Source organism: Ylistrum balloti, unplaced genomic scaffold (genome assembly GCF_031769215.1).
Source record: "Ylistrum balloti isolate Yb309-2 unplaced genomic scaffold, AGI_CSIRO_Ybal_v1 Utg370252, whole genome shotgun sequence".
NCBI classification, from domain to species: Eukaryota; Metazoa; Mollusca; class Bivalvia; order Pectinida; family Pectinidae; genus Ylistrum; species Ylistrum balloti.
In genome coordinates this window covers 113763-136031 of record NW_026782201.1, presented here as the reverse complement: position 1 = coordinate 136031, position 22269 = coordinate 113763, and the positions used below count along the sequence as shown (strand labels likewise).

General features: G+C 38.8%; 1 protein-coding gene across 1 annotated transcript in view; it reads right to left on the bottom strand.

Moving 5' to 3' along the window:
- Window positions 1–4070: 4070 nt before the first annotated feature.
- Window positions 4071–22269, bottom strand: part of LOC132552507 (potassium voltage-gated channel protein Shaw-like) — a 41155-nt gene continuing 22956 nt past the window's right edge. The window contains exons 2-3 of the mRNA XM_060216689.1: window positions 11458–12297; window positions 4071–5521 (exon numbers count right to left, since the gene is read on the bottom strand). Of these exons, the coding sequence (XP_060072672.1) occupies window positions 4460–5521; window positions 11458–12297 (1902 nt within the window). The 3' untranslated portion in view covers window positions 4071–4459. The remainder of the gene's footprint in view (window positions 5522–11457; window positions 12298–22269) is intronic.

The window sequence follows — 22269 nt, the reverse complement described above, 5'->3', positions numbered from 1 at the left end:
GGATCAAGTTTTAAATGTTGCCCGGGTTTATCGCCTCGTGAACAGCCAGGATCAAGTTTTAAATGTTGCCCGGGTTTCCGTCTCTTGAACAGCCAGGGTCAAGTTTTAAATGTTGCCCGGGTTTATCGTCCCTTGAACAGCCAGAGTCAAGTTTTAAATGTTGCCCGGGTTTATCGTCCCTTGAACAGCCAGGGTCAAGTTTTAAATGTTGCCCGGGTTTATCGCCTCGTGAACAGCCAGGATACAGTTTTAAGTGTTGCCCGGGTTTTCGCCTCGTGAACAGCCAGGATCAAGTTTTAAATGTTGCCCGGGTTTATCGTCCCGTGAACAGCCAGAGTCAAGTTTTAAATGTTGCCCGGGTTTATCGTCTCTTGAACAGCCAGGATCAAGTTTTAAATGTTGCCCGGGTTTTCGCCTCGTGAACAGCCAGGGTCAAGTTTTAAGTGTTACCTGGGGTTTCGCTTCGTGAACAGCCAGGATCAAGTTTTAAGTGTTATAAACGGTTCTTTTACACTTTTAAGTTCATTTTGGTTGAAAATCTTTGGTCAATGATGGCACAAGAACGTTTGGCTTGGATTTTCCTACTGAAAATGAAGGATGTCTTGTCTAGGTAATGTGTATCCTTCTCTCTTGAAAGCCCTGGTATTGTGTAATATCAGTTTTCGTCCTCGCCTGTAATCTCTAGGAATCATAACTGAACACACGGGACATTTTATTATCGGAAACATATTTTGTTCCCTGCTATTGTCAACTACTTGTAAAATAATTTTTGACAAGATTCTTTCAATATCTAACCGATTTTCTATTGTTAAAACATTGAATACCAATGTGAAATAAATTGAATATAATATAAATACACATTACGTACCGAATAAAACCAAACTATTGCTCATTGCTAGCCTCTTAATAGTTATATTAAAATTAACCCGATCCTATCCTAGAGGGGCCAATCAACCCATTTGACTACAGGGACATGGAACTTGCATTTGTTTCTGTATATACCGAGTAGGTTATAAACCTTTGTACACACGTCCAAACTGCGATCTGTACTCCAAGTTATGTTCTGAAACATAGTTGCCTGTTCTTCTGAGGCAATGAAATGTACAGACTACTAAAGAATGACAACAGGACGATTTCTTTAATATCAAAATACAAAATATAAAGTGCAAAAATTGTTAAAAGGACAATAAGTTATTTATTTCCACTCGTCGTTAGAACAAGTGGCAGAAGAAATGCTTGAAGCGCCCCCTGGTTTTGGACATATCTGTGAAGGAGGCGATAACTGTACACCTAAAACAACATTTTGTTTACTTGCATAGAGTGTAAAATAACTAGTTTGGCTAAGAGTAAAATGTCATCAAAGTAACCGATAATGTGAGTGCTGTGCTGGACACATTCCAATCCGATATATTTCAAATAAAATGGACGCAAAAAATTCGCCAAAAAGATTTATACAATGTCGATAAAAATGTAATCTACTCTAATAGAAGTCCAAGATGGCGTCTACTAAAAGTCTAGCTAAAGTATTCAATGAAAAGTTATAGAGTAATAAAATTAATCAATAATTATTTAAAATTGAAAATCTGCCCATAAATTTTCATCAGAAGGATAAAATCACAAGGCACCATAAATCAAGCGCCTGGCGGATTTTACATATCTGTTAACTCGGAAGTTAACTTCCTACATCTAGTTACATTGCCTCAGCTACCTTGGTTTACCGTGACGTCATATGTTAATATTGTGCCAGGAGATTTTATAGATAGATTCACAAGGAAACTTACGCTTGGTAAGAAACATCATACTTATATGACTACGTATTATCTTCACCTTATTGAAGCTCGTGCTTCGTGGATCAAATCTACTTAAAAAGTCTCACAAAATCTAGCATCCATAAAGCACGTAGATAGTACATTTATATACATGTGTCAAATAAGATTATTTATGACGATTCTACTGACTAACCTAATGTGTAAAATTGTGATTCTACCAGACACTATTTTAAAGAGTTTTGAAATATGACAATCACAATCCATTTCTCCATTCTGTGTGCATAGTTGGTATAATGAGGACAAATCCTTATATTCAAGCCTATAGGTATCGTTAGTATATTAAAATGTGGCCAAGACGACCCCATGTATAATACTGATGACATTACAGAAGAATATATGTATCGATGGTATAATAATAATGACGTCATATTAATATGTCTGTAGTGTTGGTATGATAATAATGATGTCATATTAATATGTCTGAAGTGTTGGTATGATAATAATGACGTCATATTAATATGTCTGTAGTGTTCGTATGATAATAATGATATCATATTAATGTCTGAAGTGTTGGTATGATAACAATGACGTCATATTAATATGTCTGTAGTTTTGGTATGATAGTAATGACGTCATATTAATATGTCTGTGGTGTTGGTATGATAATAATGATGTCATATTAATATGTTTGAAGTGTTGGTATGATAATAATGACGTCATATTAATATGTCTATAGTTTTGGTATGATAATAATGACGTCATATTAATATATGTGTAGTGTTGGTATGATAATAATGACGTCATATTAATATGTCTGTAGTTTTGGTATGATAATAATGACGTCATATTAATATGTGCGTAACGTTGGTATGATAATAATGACGTCATAATGATATGTGTGTAGTGTTGGTACGATAATAATGACGTCATACTAATATGTGTGTAGCGTTGGTATGATGATAATGACGTCATATTAGTATTTATGTTGTGTTGGTATGATAATAATAACATGACATTAATATGTGTGTAGTGTTGGTATATTTATAGTGACGTCACGTATTTTCTGTGTGCATCGTGTTGCTGTAGTATAATATTGTATCATTACTGTATACAATAAGTCTAAAGACTTGAGGATTAAAGGAACCTGAACATCGTGTTGTTAGAATCATTTAACATGTGAAATTCTTAGAAAAAACAAGATATGACTCTAACCCTTATCATATATATATAACAGACCTAAGCAACGTTATGTGGCGCCGCACTTAAGTGTTTTATCAAATTTAAACCATATCAATTATCTAAATCGACTTTTTTTGCTCCTTGCAGACAAAGATAAATCTCAAAATATCAGGGTAATCTGTGGACGTGGTGGGAATGTGTATATATGTGTATTTAGTGCCATTTTTACCCTGTTCTATAACTGGACATAGGGACCTAATTAGTCACGTTATCCGTGTATATCTATCAGGATTTCGATAACTAACACCTTCTATGATTATGATATATATATGTGTGTGTGTATATATATATATATAATCAGATAGATGTTTTTTTGATCGACTGTTAATATAAACTCATTGTTTATAACTGGCACTGGCTAGGTATCTACCATAAACATATATTGTTATCGATTTCCAGGGCGCTGTGTACCTATCTCTCATTAGAACACCTATGTGATGTACTGTAGCGCACCAGACTTAAGGTTGGTATATGTAACGTTATGTACAGGAATGAAGTAGGTTTAGAATTGAATGGTCTCTATATAATAAAACAGAGCAGCAGTCAACACTAGACAGCTGTCACTGATAAACATTGGATAACACAAACTGCACAGCAGTCAGAAGTTTGTCTAAAACATCCCATGTCAGAGTAATGATAGGAATTAAACTAAATTGAAATTATGTTTCTAGAAATATACTATGAGATCAAATATTCATACCATGGTCGTAGTATAAATAGATATTTGTTGAATCGATATTTTTTGCTACAGAAATAATGAGTTTCGAGTTACAAAAAGTTCAGAAATGTGAAAGTCTTATCCGTGGAATTTGTCACAGTTTTCCTTGTCAAATGTAGAGATTTTCCCTTACAGACGAAACAGAAACCCCAGAACTCTTTGTTAGTCTAGTGGTGTATGGATAACACACGCAAACTATTGTGGGACAAAGAACAAGATGTGGCAATAGCTTAACATTACATATATAAATAAAAAAAATCACAGTTTGACGCAAAATTTAAAATCAATGATCACGGGACACCTAATCACCTTGGACGCCGCCAATGAGAAATCTAACACCGATAGAAACGCATTCCTTTACTTACACATGTTATTGTTTTAGGATAATCACACGTTAATACATTTTCACTCTAGTTAGTCTCTCGGAAGGAAATGCAATTTCTCGGGGAAGGGAGATAACTCTGGACGACCTTAATCTCTTTGCATATTTAGGCGTAGTGTCATAGGCAACGAGGAATCATCATGGAATGGATTAACGAAGATATTGGATAACGAAAGGAAACAAAGTCTTATCCGAAGTCATTATAATCGAAAACAGTATTACTGTGATGCTTAACAAAAGGCAATCAGATATTGTTTCGTTAACAAACTTGAGAAAAAAGTTATTATTCGTAACTAGAGACCTAGACGCCCCTTTTTGCTGAACGGACGGTACACTATCTACAGTATATTCTCATAGCTTATTAAAATTACCATCCGTTGACTTGGAACTGCTTAGTTCAGGCACTGGCAGATCTTTGTCAGTCGGACTTCGGTCCCTTTTGCTTTTGAGAAACGGTCTATGGTCAGTTTTTTTATTTTCCGCTTTTTCTGAGTATTCTACACTACACTCCTCGTCGTCAGAATTAAAATCCAGTAGTTTCGACTTCTCGCGCTCATGTCGCACGATTCCGTACTGCACATGCGTATAGTACAATACAAAGTTACTGACGATGATTGGGACGGTGAATGCAATCATGAGCAAACCGGAAATGGCACACAGGGATCCTATTATATAACCAAACGCTGTCGTGGGGTGCATATCTCCATAACCTACTGTTGTCATAGTGACAACACTCCACCAAAATCCGATAGGAATGTTATCAAACCCCTTTTTACCTTCTGCAAAATGAATCAACGAGGCAAACACAACCATTCCTATTAACAAGAAAACGAACATGAGCAATAATTCGTTGAAGCTGGCTTTAAGTGTGTACAGTAAAATCCACAACCCAGGCACATGGCGGATCAACCGGAAGATCCGACATAACCTGAGCATGCGCAAAATGACAATAAAATCCATAAAAGGCAATTCAGATCCTGAAGGATGGAATGCGTGGATGACAAACTCGATATAGTCTGGGACAATTGCTACAAAATCTATGATGTTTTGTAAGGCAGTGATAAACTGGACCTTCCTTGGACAGAAAACAAATCTAGTGACAAACTCAAGCGTGAAAAAAGTAACGCAGATAAGGTCGATGATGAGGAGAGCTGGGTGTGGAACGGTGTTCAAAACCTCCTCGTCGTCTCCCGACAGCGTGGTGTTATCGACGCTTAGACTGACGTTAGAGAAACCCACGGCATCGGACGAATCCGTTACGTCAATCATGAGTTTGTCTTTCAGAGCAAATAGATTGTACAGGTCCTCGTAGCCCTGGGTAGTAGATGGATGGACCTGAAAGTCTGGGTGGGTTTCCGCACAGAACGAAAATATCGACATAAACACAAACACGATGGAGATCCAGGCGTATATCTGAAACACAGAAGCATTACACTAGTACACTCATGAAACACATTTCATTACTAGTTGTTTGCACTGCAATAATGAAAGACTGTATTATATCTGATATCTTATTAACACACGTGACCATGTTATAAGTGCTATTATGGCTATTCAGTGATGATAATTACGACAATGATAGCTTCAGCTTAAACAAGACTTTGTATAATGGCAGGACCTCGCCTATATAACTGTGAGTCTAGTTTACAAACAAGACGGTATCCCCATGGAGCTATTCATGCAGACTCTGGTTTGCACAGACGCAGCTTCAATTTTCCTTGGTAAGGGTTGAGATTGGTTTCGGTTAGCAGGGAGGGCGATATCACGTCACATTAACCTGTCTGCTCCTCAAAACCTCCCAGTCGGTCATTAATGGATGGAAGCATGTTCCCTGGACATTAAGGCTCGTAGCCATCCGCACGTGCACTCGTTTCGTATCTTGAAAGGCCAGACAGATATGGACCATTGTCGCAACACACACTCTGTGTTGGTCAATAATCCTACCATATAACCGTGATCTGTCTCTGTGTAGTTTTACAATATATACCCTATCTTAACTTCTGCTAGGTTTCAAATATAATTTCTATGAAACAGTTTGTCTGTTTGATTTTTAAATGTCAATACAAAATGTGTCTGATAATTCAAATTACCAACACGGGTAGCTCACGGATATAACAGAGAATTCGAATAAGACATACCGCTGTTTCTACAACAACAGACGGGTTTGCTCCTAAGTCATCAATTCATCAATGCAATTGTTGTATGAACATTCATCTTTACCACGCGTGGAATAAACTGCAAAAACGTTTTGATTGGCTGTAAAGGGAACTTTTACCGGAAAGGTGCTTCACGCACTCGCAGAAATTAAAACCCACCAAAAGTAGTTTACCATTAATGTTGTGATACGTTGATTTCGTTAGGAGTTTCTATCAACTTATATCTCTCAGGATGATAAGTATACATATCTCCACAAATTCAATTTGTATATTAATTAGCGGCATTTCGCTACAGGTCAATTCACTGTCAGAATAGCTTTTTTATTCGTGGCTGTTGTAGATGTTGTATGATAGTTTTAGGTTTTGTAGCGTTTGAAAAACAATAAACGGAAGCGAAGGAATTTAAAACAATTACTTGTATAACCTCTAGTGATAGGGATCAGATTTGTGTCAACTGTACAAATTGTACAAGTTACAATATGTATAAAGGGTTTTGTAACTTAATTTTTCTATGCCCGCTAATTTTCTAAATGATTCGTCATGATTTCCTTTTTTACTTTCAATCCAAATCCATTACACCACACTCCAATATTCTATTTAATTTGTTTTGTTTACACTTTTTTTACCATTTTTGAAACCCATTTTTTCCAACTGACGTGACTAATCATAATGACAACTACATGATAATTTCACATCAAAATTTGGTCATGAATTCGTCTAGGAATAAATGATGTCGGACAAGGATATGTGTCAGTATAGAGGCTTGGTGTGTACAGGGGTGTGGACCAGTATAGAGGCTTGGTGTGTACAAGGATGTGGACCAGTATGGAGGCTCGGTGTGTACAAGGATGTGGACCAGTATGGAGGCTCGGTGTGTACAAGGATGTGGACCAGTATGGAGGCTCGGTGTGTACAAGGATGTGGACCAGTATAGAGGCTCGTTGGGGTCAAGGATGTGGACCAGTATAGAGGCTTTGTGTGTACAAGGACGTGGACCAGTATGGAGGCTCAGTGGGGACAAGGATGTGGACCAGTATGGAGGCTCAGTGGGGACAAGGATGTGTGGGGACAAGGATGTGGACAGTATGGAGGCTCTCCACAAGGATGTGGACCAGTATGGCTTTGTGTGTAGGCTATGGAGGCTGGTGTGCACAAGGATGTGGACCAGTATAGAGGCTTGGTGTGTACAAGGATGTGGACCAGTATAGAGGCTTGGTGTGTACAAGGATGTGGACCAGTACAGAGGCTTGGTGTGTACAAGGATGTGGACCAGTATAGAGGCCTGGTGTGAACAAGGATGTGGACCAGTATAGAGGCTTGGTGTGTACAAGGATGTTGACCAGTATGGAGGCTCAGTGGGGACAAGGATGTGGACCAGTATGGAGGCTTGGTGTGTACAAGGATGTGGACCAGTGGGCTTGGTGTGTACAAGGATGTGGACCAGTATAGAGGCTTGGTGTGTACAAGGATGTGGACCAGTATGGAGGCTTGGTGTGTACAAGGATGTGGACCAGTATGGAGGCTTGGTGTGTACAAGGATGTGGACCAGTATGGAGGCTTGGTGTGTACAAGGATGTGGACCAGTATAGAGGCTTGGTGTGTACAAGGATGTGGACCAGTATGGAGGCTTGGTGTGTACAAGGATGTTGACCAGTATGGAGGCTTGGTGTGTACAAGGATGTGGACCAGTATGGAGGCTCAGTGGGGACAAGGATGTGGACCAGTATGGAGGCTTGGTGTGTACAAGGATGTGGACCAGTATGGAGGCTTGGTGTGTACAAGGATGTGGACCAGTATGGAGGCTTGGTGTGTACAAGGATGTGGACCAGTATAGAGGCCTGGTGTGTACAAGGATGTGGACCAGTATAGAGGCTTGGTGTGTACAAGGATGTGGACCAGTATAGAGGCTTGGTGTGTACAAGGATGTAGACCAGTATGGAGGTTCATTGTGTACAAGGATGTGGACCAGTATGGAGGCTTGGTGGGTACAGGGATGTGGACCAGTATAGAGGCTTGGTGTGTACAAGGATGTGGACCAGTATGGAGGTTCATTGTGTACAAGGATGTGGACCAGTATGGAGGCTTGGTGGGTACAAGGATGTGGACCAGTATAGAGGCTTGGTGTGTACAAGGATGTGGACCAGTATGGAGGCTTGGTGTGTACAAGGATGTGGACCAGTATGGAGGTTCATTGTGTACAAGGATGTGGACCAGTAAAGGATGTGGACCAGTAAAGAGGCCTGGTGTGAACAAGGATGTGGACCAGTATAGAGGCTTGGTGTGTACAAGGATGTGGACCAGTATGGAGGCTTGGTGTGTACAAGGATGTGGACCAGTATAGAGGCTTGGTGTGTACAAGGATGTGGACCAGTATGGAGGTTCATTGTGTACAAGGATGTGGACCAGTATGGAGGCTTGGTGTGTACAAGGATGTGGACCAGTATAGAGGCTTGGTGTGTACAAGGATGTGGACCAGTATGGAGGCTTGGTGTGTACAAGGATGTGGACCAGTATGGAGGTTCATTGTGTACAAGGATGTGGACCAGTATGGAGGCTTGGTGGGTACAAGGATGTGGACCAGTATAGAGGCTTGGTGTGTACAAGGATGTGGACCAGTATAGAGGCTTGGTGTGTACAAGGATGTGGACCAGTACAGAGGCTTGGTGTGTACAAGGATGTGGACCAGTATGGAGGCTTGGTGTGTACAAGGATGTGGACCAGTATGGAGGTTCATTGTGTACAAGGATGTGGACCAGTATAGAGGCTTGGTGTGTACAAGGATGTGGACCAGTATAGAGGCTTGGTGTGTACAAGGATGTGGACCAGTATGGAGGTTCATTGTGTACAAGGATGTGGACCAGTATGGAGGCTTGGTGGGTACAGGGATGTGGACCAGTACAGAGGCTTGGTGTGTACAAGGATGTAGACCAGTATGGAGGTTCATTGTGTACAAGGATGTGGACCAGTATGGAGGCTTGGTGGGTACAGGGATGTGGACCAGTATAGAGGCTTGGAGTGTACAAGGATGTGGACCAGTATGGAGGCTTGGTGTGTACAAGGATGTGGACCAGTATGGAGGCTTGGTGTGTACAAGGATGTGGACCAGTATAGAGGCCTGGTGTGCACAAGGATGTGGACCAGTATGGAGGTTCGATAAGGACAAGGATGTAGACCAGTATTGAGGCCCTGTGGGGACAAGGATGTGGACCAGTATGGAGGCTTAGTGGTGCGTTAACATGGTTGTGGATAAGTACGGGTTGTGGACAAGGTCATGGATCAGCAGGTATATGGGCATCATGAATCTACACAGCTATGTTCCGATGTATTCACAAATCTAAATGAAAAAATAGATAAATGAAACGGATACTTGATACCTCTGGTCACAAACATACAAATATATTGCTAAAAAGAACAGATAGCTATGCCTGGAAAATTTTGTTCTTAAAATTTCAAATATATCTTTAATTTCTAACGATTTTGGAATTCCGCATTGTTAGAAGTTACACTAACCTCACTTACAATCATAGTAGTACATAGGTATAGGTAGTTGATATTGGTTACTTTTCTTGAACACTACAAAGGGACATCACGGTAAAAAAAACAACTTAATTTTGCTATTGGTTGTGCGTGATTTATACTATTGCAGCTAGACCACCTCTTTTGTTCGGGAAACCCTTCCTAAATTTAGCGCTGATAACGTCACGCGATAGTTTTGAAAACGAGATTGTTCATTTTGTAAACACGAACACGTGATGGTGTCATTAGTTTCACAGTTAAGAAAATACCGTCTTTCAGCAGCGGATTTCGTTGCGGGTGTGGCAAATGTTGTTTGATAAATCTAAGTCAATTCAGAATTACGAAATAAGTAACACTAATCGCCAATCGATTCAGTTGAGAAGCCATGTTAGTTTACCGGTGACAACGTTGTGTGCGCACGAGTTATCATATAAGACGCAAACATTTACATAACCAGATTGTTGATCAAGAGATCAGGATTTTCTTTTTCTAATTATTAATTAGCCTCTTTATGTGCATATTTTATCGAAAACCAACCGTCATCGTTCACAAAATGATACACTTGATATATATACGATGATAAAAAATATAAAAAAAACCAGTCGTTTTACCGCTATGTCGCTGCAAACCACGATATATCGTGTGTATTCCTTGTCGGGAAAATACCTTTAATCTACTATCCCTTCCAAAACATAGTTACTTTCTAAACAAACAAGAAAATGTCTTTATTCAGCTAGAATGCTACTAATTCTCGGGTCCCTGTATACGTAAACAAAAAACTCACGTTTCTTCTTTGACATAAGTAGAAAATGTTATGGTAAGCTTAGAGCAGATGTCAGGGTAATCACACTGTTGATTACAAAGCCCGCATCACCATACCTACTCTATAAACCCATCGCCTGTCTTGTTGTCGTAAACATTGTAATACCCTGTTACCATGAAAACACTTGCTCCACACTGTACACAATCTGGTACTGGAGTACTTTAAACATTTTTTTTATCGAATTCCCCAGAATAACCCACATTGCTGTCTAAATAGCTCACCTTATTCTTGTCACTGGTTAATTCAATTACTTAACTTGCCAAAATATGTCACTTAATAGGGTTCTAGACAACAGCTTTGACAGCGCTCTTCAACCAAATCACTCAAGACGGCGGCCTTAACTTTTAAATCACCCACCGAAGCTTCCTCGTTGGCTCAAATGACTTAAAATAAATTGGTGGACTTATGTAGCCTATTTATTCTCGTTAATGGCTAACTCATCTTCATCATTTCTGACTCAGTGGCGCGACCACGTCATTGACAAACACATCTATACCGTGTCTCTGGCTTATCTCGACTAAAATTGAGTCTTTGTCTTTTTAATTCGCTAAATTCTTGTTAACGACAGAGTAACTGTGTCGCTAACAGATCGCTGTTAAACTATCTCACATCAACCTATACTAAAGACATGCCTACATAATTGTATCACTCGCAAAACTCTTCATCAAAACGGAGGCGATGACTTAAACTGATAATAATGATAATAATATTTTTGAAAATATTTTAATACAACTTTTTTTTAAATTTTTTTCCCGTTTTTTTAAAAATTTGTTGTGCACATTTTAGATAGTTAAGGCTCGCAAAAAATACACACTAGTTATAACAAAGAAATATATTGATAAATAATAACTTACCTTAGCGCAACAGGAAGAGTTCGGGTCTTGAAGAAAGTTCCAAGCTTTAGCACGACTCCTCTTCCAGCAGCTTGAGCTTTTCCGGTCTTCCTCAAGTTCTTTAAGGGTTGTTGATCGCTTCCGGTCATATTCTAGTTTTTCTAATGATTGATTTTGCGTTTTCCACGTGTTGTATGGTTGCCAACAACACCGTTCGATGTCCATTTCCTGTACCCCCCAATATTCAAACTCTCTTTGGAGAGCGGGACCGCACAAGTATGTCGGTAAGTGAAGCTCTCCTGTCCGTAGGTAATTAAGTATCACACTGAAGGCTTGAGGATCCCTGTCGAAGAAGAAGTCGCCTTTATTTTCCCTGTAATGCTTCATCATTTCACTGTCTCGAGCTAATTTGCATGTTTTTAACCTTTTAAGTGTGGTTTTGAGCGTCTCGAACACTTGACCACCGACATTAAGTATCACAGTTTCGCGGTTTTTATATTTTTGACTTCCATTACTTGGACATCTACATACTTCCTGTAATTCTACATTGTCTAGATTTACTCGATTTCGGTTCTTCAGAATTCCACCACCACCACCACCTCCACCTACTACTATCGCAGCACTGAACGCCATTTTGTCATCTGTCGTGGTCTCCACTGGCAAACAGTTTCCATTTACTCGTTCATCACTGTCGCTAATTGCCACCTTCCGTCGGTTACATTTCACACACACGTCATTACCGCTGGAATCGTCCTCGTCAGAGTCTGTCATTGCTGTCAACGATCTCAGGTGACCAATAGATGACGACTTTCGGCCTTTGTCCGGGTCACGTGGCAGCTGAGGTAGCGAGGTTCGTCTTGCCTGGCAGGAAGATACAGTGGACACATAAGCCATACTATTTATAAACAGTTACACAGGTAGGTTAATGTTACGACGTGAAGGGTGTGTTATTCTGAATGGGTGGGGTTCATAGCTAAATCCACAGGTATGATGAACTTTAACTCTGAGTCGGCAGCAGCCACGACTTGTACAAAGGTGTACAGAGGAGGTCTGGGCAGTTCTAAGTATTACACCGCCACTGAATGTGGCCTGGAGTACATTTGGAATGTACAAACCGGTGAATCTAGTATGGTACATATTATAACCCCTACATACCTGTGCTATAGAACAATAATAAATGTCACACACAATCATACACCATGCAGTAGAATGGACACACACATAAGACCAGGCAACAACACTCATCATCAAATATTGTTCTCAAACACCTTTATCTGTCAGTTTCCTTTTGAAAAAAATGTTTAGCCATGTGGAAATTTCAGACAGTTTTTAACATATTCTTGATTGCTTTTAAGGACCGTTTTACGTGAAGTTAATTATCGTTAGAGGTAAAACTACACCTGGAAAAGCTCTCACAGAGACTGCAATGTGACTTTCAGACCAGAACTCATACCACGTGACAAAGAAAGAATCACGTGACAAAGAATGCTCACAGAGAAAGTACCACGTGACATTCAATGCTCACAGATAACGAATCATGTGACATTCAATGCTCAGAGATGTATTACAATGTCGCACAGAATGCTTACAGAGAAACTACCGAATTGCACTGAATGCTCACTCAGAACGTATCATGTGACACAATGCTCACACAGAAAGTATCATGTGACATTGAATGCTCACAGAGAAAGTATCGCTTAACACTGAATTCACTTTGGGACAGTGACTGCGTAACGCTTAGTTATTTTGATAGTACAATGTCACATTTTAAAGACATAAACAGCATAAATATATAACTAATTTCAGTTATCTCTAGTTTTATAAGAATATTGGTAATTGTCCATAATACAAAATACCCTCACAGGATGACACACCACTCAAACTCGAAAATCCTCCATCCTTACTTCTCGATGAGATCTTGACAAATCATTCTAATGCTTGGGTAAGATATTTGCCATGAAGCTTTACAAAATATTCTTACTAGCAGATGAGATCTTGATCTCCGTAATGCTAGATAAATCAATCTAATTCCTTGATAAGATATCTGCCCCTGTGATGCTTCACAAATAATCTTTACTCCTTGATAAGATCTTGGTCCCCGTAACGCTTGACTTCGGGTACCAAGGTCTTAATTATCACGTAATGCTTGATTTATGGATGTAATAGAACTCGTGTTATGTTCGCACACATTCAAGGAATAGAGAGCATAAGGTATGCAGAACACAAACAATACTTAGGAGGCGACACTTGACGGGTGACATCGTGATGGGATGTTACGTAACGGTACATCAATAACACTTACGCTGATACCATAACGCGCGACTGTATTGTGTGCAACGGATTTGAATCCCGAACTCGCCTTTTTGGTTTGTATGAAGCATGGTTAAAACACATTTCTTACAGCTAAATCTAAGCGATATAACACTTTTTATTTCGCAATATCTTATTTCACAATATCTTGTTGTCTGCTGACAGGGATTTTGCATCTATTTCGAGGCCGCGGTGGCAAATTGGTTAAAGCGTCTCTCTATCATTAGATCCTTCAAACTCTAGGTCGCGGGTTCGAGGCCTGCGTGGGGCAGTCGCCAGGTGGCTGCAGGTTGGTAGGTATTCTCTGGGAACTTGGTGTTTCCTTCACCACCAAACCTGACACGGCCTTAAAGGCACCAAAATGGTTAGTTTCGTTATTTTTTCCATGCGTTCGATTTCGGGCAAGCTTTGTAATACTTCTATTCACAAAATTATAGCACATTTTGAGCAGAGATATAAAGATCATCAGCTTTAAACTAACACTGGTCGACAATCGCGGTTGTGTCTACCGCTAGTCGCTCGTTTTAACCCGCCGCTTTGTTATGATTTCAAACTTTTCTCACGTCGCGCATGCGCAAACACAATTTTTCTACACTTTCTGAACGATAATGATATATGACATGGTGCAGGGTCGCTCCCATTTTACTTTAATTTGTTGACGTTTTCAATAGAATGGTTGTGCAATTTTTAAATATCATTATTAACAGAAAGTGTACACTTTTAGAAGACATTTTGTTGTTATAATGCTTTTTACCGGATATGAAATGGATATCTTACAAGTCCCTTTAAATTACACTGGCTGTTGATATGACGTACAGCAATAATAAACAAACAAACAAATCACACCCATTTCCTACTGAAGGCGTTTTAACATATTTAAAAGCAAAAAACGGATAGCTAACCACCAGCGAAAACATTCTGCTTATCAGGAAAGAAATCTGTTCCATTCTTTTGATGTATGTAAATCTATTGTATTTATTTCATTGTAGTACGAACCAAATCACCATTTATCTTTGCCCATTTTCAGCACGTAGGTATAAGTAACGGTAGAGCTACAGTACATATGACCTGCCAGCTATACAAATCAACACTAAATGTTCGCACCAACGGTAACATAATCACCAATACGACCCAATACAAACAGTTGCACGTGTGTATATTGCCTAGTAATCAACTAATATAGGTGTGATTGTCACAGAGAGTATATATTGTACTAACGTTGTTTACAATTCCTAGCCAGCTCTAGTGATAATTCCATGATAACATTCACATGTACTAGCACCGGATCACGTGCGTCAAGGTGATTACAGGACGAAACATCACTGAGGAAAGCAAGGAGTACCATGACACTTCATGTTTTCAAACTGATCATTGACGGAAGGAATGCTAAATGAATACACGTAATAAGGAAGCTGGTGTTTTTTATAGTAAAAATTACCTAGACAATTTGCTTTATACGATTCTTATATCAGTGACATATGGTTATGACCGTTTGGCTGCTAGTCATTCTAGGCAAAAAACAAGCGTGTTCGGCGAGTCTCCCAAATAAAGACACAGTATGGTGTCAGAGAATATAGTCTAGATAATGAAGAATAAGGTTAAGTGACTTATCACAAGTTACAACCTGGTGAAACAGGAAGGTCCGTGATCTCAACTTCATCAAACACCAAATGCCTTACAGTTTACCATTGTCCATCAAAAGATCAGAATTCATCTTGGTCTCAATTCATCGAAACCTCATAATTTTCCAAGGTCTCCATCCATGATGACCCCAGAATTTACCTAGGTCTCCATCTATCAAGACCTCAGAATTTACCTAGGTCTCCATCCATGAAAACCTCAGGATTTACCTCGGTCTCCATCCATGAAGACCCCAGAATTTACCTAGGTCTCCATCTACCAAAACCTCACATTTTACCTAGGTCTCCATCTATCAAGACCTCAGAATTTGCCTAGGTCTCCATCTATCAAGACCCCAGATTTTACCTAGGTCTCCATCTATCAAGACCTCAAAATTTACCTAGGTCTCCACCCATGAAGACCCCAGAATTTATCTAGGTCTCCATCTACCAAGACCTCACATTTTACCTAGGTCTCCATCTATCAAGACCCCAGAATTTGCCTAGGTCTCCATCTATCAAGACCTCACATTTTACCTGGGTCTCCATCTATCAAGACCTCAGAATTTGCCTAGGTCTCTATCTATCAAGACCCCAGATTTTACCTAGGTCTCCATCTATCAAGACCTCAAAATTTACCTAGGTCTCCATCCATGAAGACCCAGAATTTACCTAGGTCTCCATCTATCAAGACCCCAGATTTTACCTATGTCACCATCCATGAAGACCTCAGAATTTACCTAGGTCTCCATCTATCAAGACCCCAGAATTTACCTAGGTCACCATCCATGAAGACCTCAGAACTGACAATTGTCTCAATTCAGCAGACCTAAGACTTTACCTTTTACTCAATCGGGCAGGAACTTAGAAGTTAATTTAGACTCAATACATAAAGATCTTTGAATTCACCTTGCATTAATTTTTTTAATTAACCTTTGACTCGACTCCATCCATCGAGATATTAGAAAATTATCCTTAATTCAATCCGTCATAATCTTAGAATTAAGCTTTAGCCCAATCAATCAATATCTTAGAAATTATATTTGACTCATCCGTCAGGATCTTTTTAATACCTTTGACTCAGTCCGTCTTGATCTTTTAATTTACTTTTATCAATCTGTAAGTATTTAAGATTTTAGATTTCACCTTTGGGTTGATAACATCTTTTAGACCAGGCTTCTACACATAAATCGATCCTGTAGACCTGATTCTGTAAATGAGGGAATTCGAAGACTAGGACTATAAACGACTTCGCCAAGAACGCCTACATCACTTGTCATGATGAGTCAGAGCAATATTTGCATCAACAAAGACCTCTGTTTCTCTAATTCGAAAGACTTTTACAGACAGAGTTCACAAAAGCGTCAATATATTATTTAATTTTCTAGTGCACGAGCGGCTGCTTATCGATACGACAAAGTGTTACTGTACATCACTTGCCGCGGCGATATAACTCAGCAACTATTTTTGACCACTTGAGACTTTTGATATGAAACGTTCAACAGAAAAAGGTTTTTTATAAAACAATATAAAGATTTTTATATACCGAATTATAAAAAGAGTCAGTTTATTATCTAGTTTGCTAGCGCATGAGCGACTGCTTCATAGGTCGCCACATTGCGCGAAATGGTGTTAGTGTACATGACTTGCGGCGACAGTGTAATTTAACAACTATTTTTGACCGCACCACTGGAAACTATTGGTATTAATGTTCAACAAATAGTTGTTTTTTTTGATGAAACTATGTCTTCAAACTGTCATGGAACATAATGTTTAAAGATATTTTGTTTCCGATGTTTTCAATTTGGTTCGGTGATAAAAGCGTAAGCTGATCGTTCTGTGTTCATATTCTGTGCCGTTTTCCTCTCTCGGCTTTGATCAGTCGGGAGGTTAGGTCACCTTCGGCGTCAAAGAAGTACTCTTTCCTGCGCGCAATATGCAAACATGTACACGCGAATGAATACAAATGGCATTAACTTAACAGCTCGGTGATTAATAAATATGTCATTCATGAACACATGTGGAATAAAGAAATTATTTTGATACATTACATAACACGGTACTCATATGATATATAACGTTTCGATATTCGTCTATTACTGTACGCATCTCTCGCATACCTACTTGGAGGTGCTAATGGCAGAATGAGCTGGTGTCGATTGAAGTGTCGCATTGAGACAAGAGGACCACCCTATATAGAGTTACATTTATTGGAGATACTAAACGGAAAATATACACGTTAAAATATTTGTATATATAAAATGCATATTGACAAGACAATAAGAAGTCAAATCAAAGATACCAAAAATGTTACTTTGATATCTATTTATTGCTGGATTCTGAGAATGGGATGACTTTTTAATCCATACCATTCGCGTATCTCCCCTCCCCCTCCCAATCCCAAACTTCGGCCATTTAATTTAATTCCTTAATATGGAAGGATTTCTGTAGTTTTAATATAAAAACAAAAATATCGCAGCAGTATTACGTATAAGTGAAATATGATTATCTTTAATTGAAATAGACACATTTTTCAAAGAGACAGATATAATCATGTCATCAGAAAAACAAAAGAATGGGGGGTAGGGGGGGAGAAATAAATAAATCAAAACAAACAATTACAAATATCTACGCACACGAAACTGATATTTCGTCTTCACACATTGTTTGATTTTATAAATTTCACAAAAAATACAATCGCCTTCATCAAAATGTTTCTCCGCCATATTTGAACATACAGGCGTTTTATATGACCTTTATTTTAGTCAGGATCGCCAGAATTTCAAAATTTCAATCAGGGAAACCCAGCTGTTAATTTTCTGGAAGACTGAACAAAATGCTGTGGAAGTCCGAACATATTTTCCGCAAAAGTTACTACGTTTTTACCTTAAAACATTATAGATGGGGGGAAGAAAGATCTATTTCGAACAAATCGCTTTAAAAGTTGCGATAGGTACTTGAGAGAAGAAACAGGTGTCTACGCCTTGTTCAAAACTACACGGCCTTGATAATTTTCTAAACTCAAATAAAAGGTAGTTATCGCAACTGCCTGTACTCACATTTAACCATGGTATCTACATGCACACCAGATTAAACTAATGTAATTGGCTGTACTCACGTTTAACCATGGTGACTACCTGTACACAAGATTTAACCATTGTAATTGGCTGTATTCACGTTTAACCATGGTGACTACCTGTACAAAGATTTAACCATTGTAATTGACTGTACTCACGTTTAACCATGGTGACTACCTGCACACAAGATTTAACCATTGCAACTAGCTGTACTCACATAAAAATGGTTAATTGCACTCTAACTGAAATCATTGTAACTGGTTGTACTCACATTTAACCAGGGTAACCACACGTACCTGTACACAAGATTAAACCATTGTAAGTGTTTGTACTCAAGGTTAAATATGGTAACTAGCTGTTCTCGCTTAAAGCCATGGTTATTTCTATTCCCAATATTAAACCATTTTAAGTGTCTGTGCCGTTATAAAACCACAGTGAGTGTCTATAGTCACGATTAAGCTATGGTACTCGCATATAACTATTGTTTGTTGCTTCCTGTAATCAAAAGTTGGCCCTAATCAACTATGTATCTTTCCTTTGCAACGTGCCGTATTAAAAATCAACCTTCCATATTGACATTTACTTTCGGTATAAAACTTGTGTGTATGTAAATTAATGCTGCCTTATGTTTTAGTGAAACTTTTCGGTGACCAAACTATCAATAACTCTATATAAGTTTTTATAGTCATTTTATCGCTGACACGCGATTGTATAACAATACCAAGAACGACAACTCTGGCACTGTGAAGTGAGTATAAGGAACGACGATGCCTCTGTCAGTTTTATTTAGAAAGTACGAGTATATGTAAAGGAAAGTAATAAATACAAACTGAACTAGGAATTTCTTATATAAAAATAGTTAAATATATATATATATTTCCTGTTGAGTGCGAAGGAAAAGTTTGAAAATAAGCCAACAAAAATATGTTGTATTCTTGTCCAACAGGCGTTTGAAGATGGAAGTATATAACATATTATTGTAAGTGCAATATTTATGAGGTTATTACTTTAGTCTAGATATGGGCAGGTATTTAATGATAAGGTGGAAGATTATGTGTGATGAAAACACTCAACATTTTACAGATGGTTATTTCACCTGATTCGCGGTATAGTTAACCTACACTATGTTTCTGTATATGCTATCACAGTCAATGTGCGTGTACTCATTACTATTAGAAATGGACAAAATAGACAAAATAGCGTCACTGGGAAAATGGTTAAAATAAAGAAATCTAAGACTTTCAAACTTGATCAAACGTCATCTACACCTATTGACCCTGATAAGTAACCTTTAAACTCACGATCTTTCCAGTACGTGTGACACCCATTTCTGGTTCCGTCAGTTCTGTCTCCTCCTCACAGCGGCACTTGTAAAGATCAGCCAAGGCCCTGAAAGGGTCCTTTCTTTTGAAGAAAGATCTATATTGTGTTTTGAATGGCATCGTATTGACGACTTTCTCAACACTGAGAAAGGAGTCTTATATATACTTAATCACCTTATGGGACAGGTGAGCAATGGCATTAATATTTCAATAAGGAAAGTGACCAATGCTGTGGTCAGTTCTACTACCATTGGTAAACGAACACGCGCATCTTGTGTCAGGTGTGTACTGAACTACTGCGCATGACCCTTTTATTCATCAACACTTTGTGCGATAACTTGGTGAGAAATTATCATAGGTCGGATAACGTTGATTTGTGACCTAGACTTGTTATGTCAGATCTTCTTACAATAAAAAACATTTGTACATGAACGTGGTTAAATCAGTAAACTGGTATCATGTGTTGTGTGTTATTATCTTATATTTACACAGGGCTCTAAAACACCAGTAACTTTCAATCCGTGTTATATTAAGTACAAAAAACAACAACGTAAATCTCAAGAAAATGACTAAATATTAATACATATATATTATTCAGTAATTAAAACACTGTTATAATGGTTTTGTATTCAACCGCCAAACCATTGTCTCTCGTAACGGAGGAGACCTATTTACACAGGGCTGGTCTTATTTCAAAGGTATTTTTCCGAAGGAGAAAACAGTAATATACATAGTAATCAACTCTTTGGCAAATCAACATTGTACCATATCATCACTGTACCTGATCAACATTGTACCTGATCATCACTGTACCTGATCAACACTGTACCATATCAACACTGTACCTGATCAACATTGTACCTGATCATCACTGTACCTGATCAACACTGTACCATATCAACACTGTACCTGATCAACATTGTACCAGATCAACACTATGCTAGATCAACACTGTACCAGATCATCACTGTACCTGACCAACATTGTACCATATCATCACCATACCTGACCAACATTGTACCATATCATCACTGTACCAGATCATCACTGTACCTGACCAACATTGTACCAGATCATCACTGTACCTGACCAACATTGTACCATATCATCACTGTACCAGATCAACACTAAGCTAGATCAACACTACCTTGTCAACACTCTACTGGATCAACATTGTACCTCGTCAAAACTGTACAAATCTATAACTTTGATTTGCCAACACAGTACCAGATAAACATTGTATTTTGACAACACAGCCATGTCAAAACTGTACCAGGACAACACTATACCTTGATAACACTGTACCGGATTAACACTGTACTGAATCAACACTGTGACAACACATGGTACTGTGACAACACTTTGTATCGTGACAACACATAGTACCGTGACAACACATTGTACCGTGACAACATATTGTACCGTGACAACACATTGTACCGTGACAACATACTGTACCGTGACAACACATTGTACCGTGACAACACATGGTACCGTGACAACATATTGTACCGTGACAACACATTGTACAACACATTGTACCGTGATAACACATTGTACCGTGACAACACATGGTACCGTAACAACACATTGTATCGTGACAACACTTTGTACCGTGACAACACATTGTACCGTGACAACATATTGTACCGTGACAACACATGGTACAACACATTGTACCGTGACAACATATTGTACCGTGACAACACTTTGTACCGTGACAACACATGGTACCGTGACAACACTTTGTACCGTGACAACATATTGTACCGTGACAACACTGTACTAGGTTTTGAATTGACGGTTAACAACGACATGTCAACAATAGACTATGTTGACAATGTACGGGGTGATCACTGTATAATATGTATGCTGTATCATTATCGTACCCTGTCGTTATTAAGCAGAAACAGTATTAGATTTGTGCAGCGGTTCTAGATAACTTTGAACCAGAGTACCGCAGCATCTCTGAGTCACGTACAAAAACTATCCCGAATCCATCCAGTTAGGCCAACTGACACGTTCCGCACGTGCATTCTATTATATTGGACGCTTATTTCCGTGTAAAACATGCCTCCCCCGCCAAAGTACCTTGGGATACCAGACCCTAGATAAGGAGGCCAAGGTCAAGGCCGGCAGACATGGAATTCATATGAAAATAACTCCTTAGATACATCTGCCAAATTTTTAACCTATTTTCTTTTATGTGTGTAGTGAAATAATTACATTTTTAGTCGCAAGTCAGTCTGGTTAAATGAAATGCTGTACCGTTTTACTTCTCTCTAAGATAACATCATGTTAAATACAAGCTCTTAAGATCTTAAGGTTTTCTTGTGAACTAAATTCTACACAAAAATGAAAATAAGAATGAATGTGTTATGGTTGAGCTTGGCACATATTCGGGAGTTAGCTTGGTGTGGGGACGGGCTACGAGCCTGTGTTGGGCTTGGGACTCCGGCAAGGAGTGCTTCTATGTAAGCCGCTCTCAGCAACGGGAAGAACCAT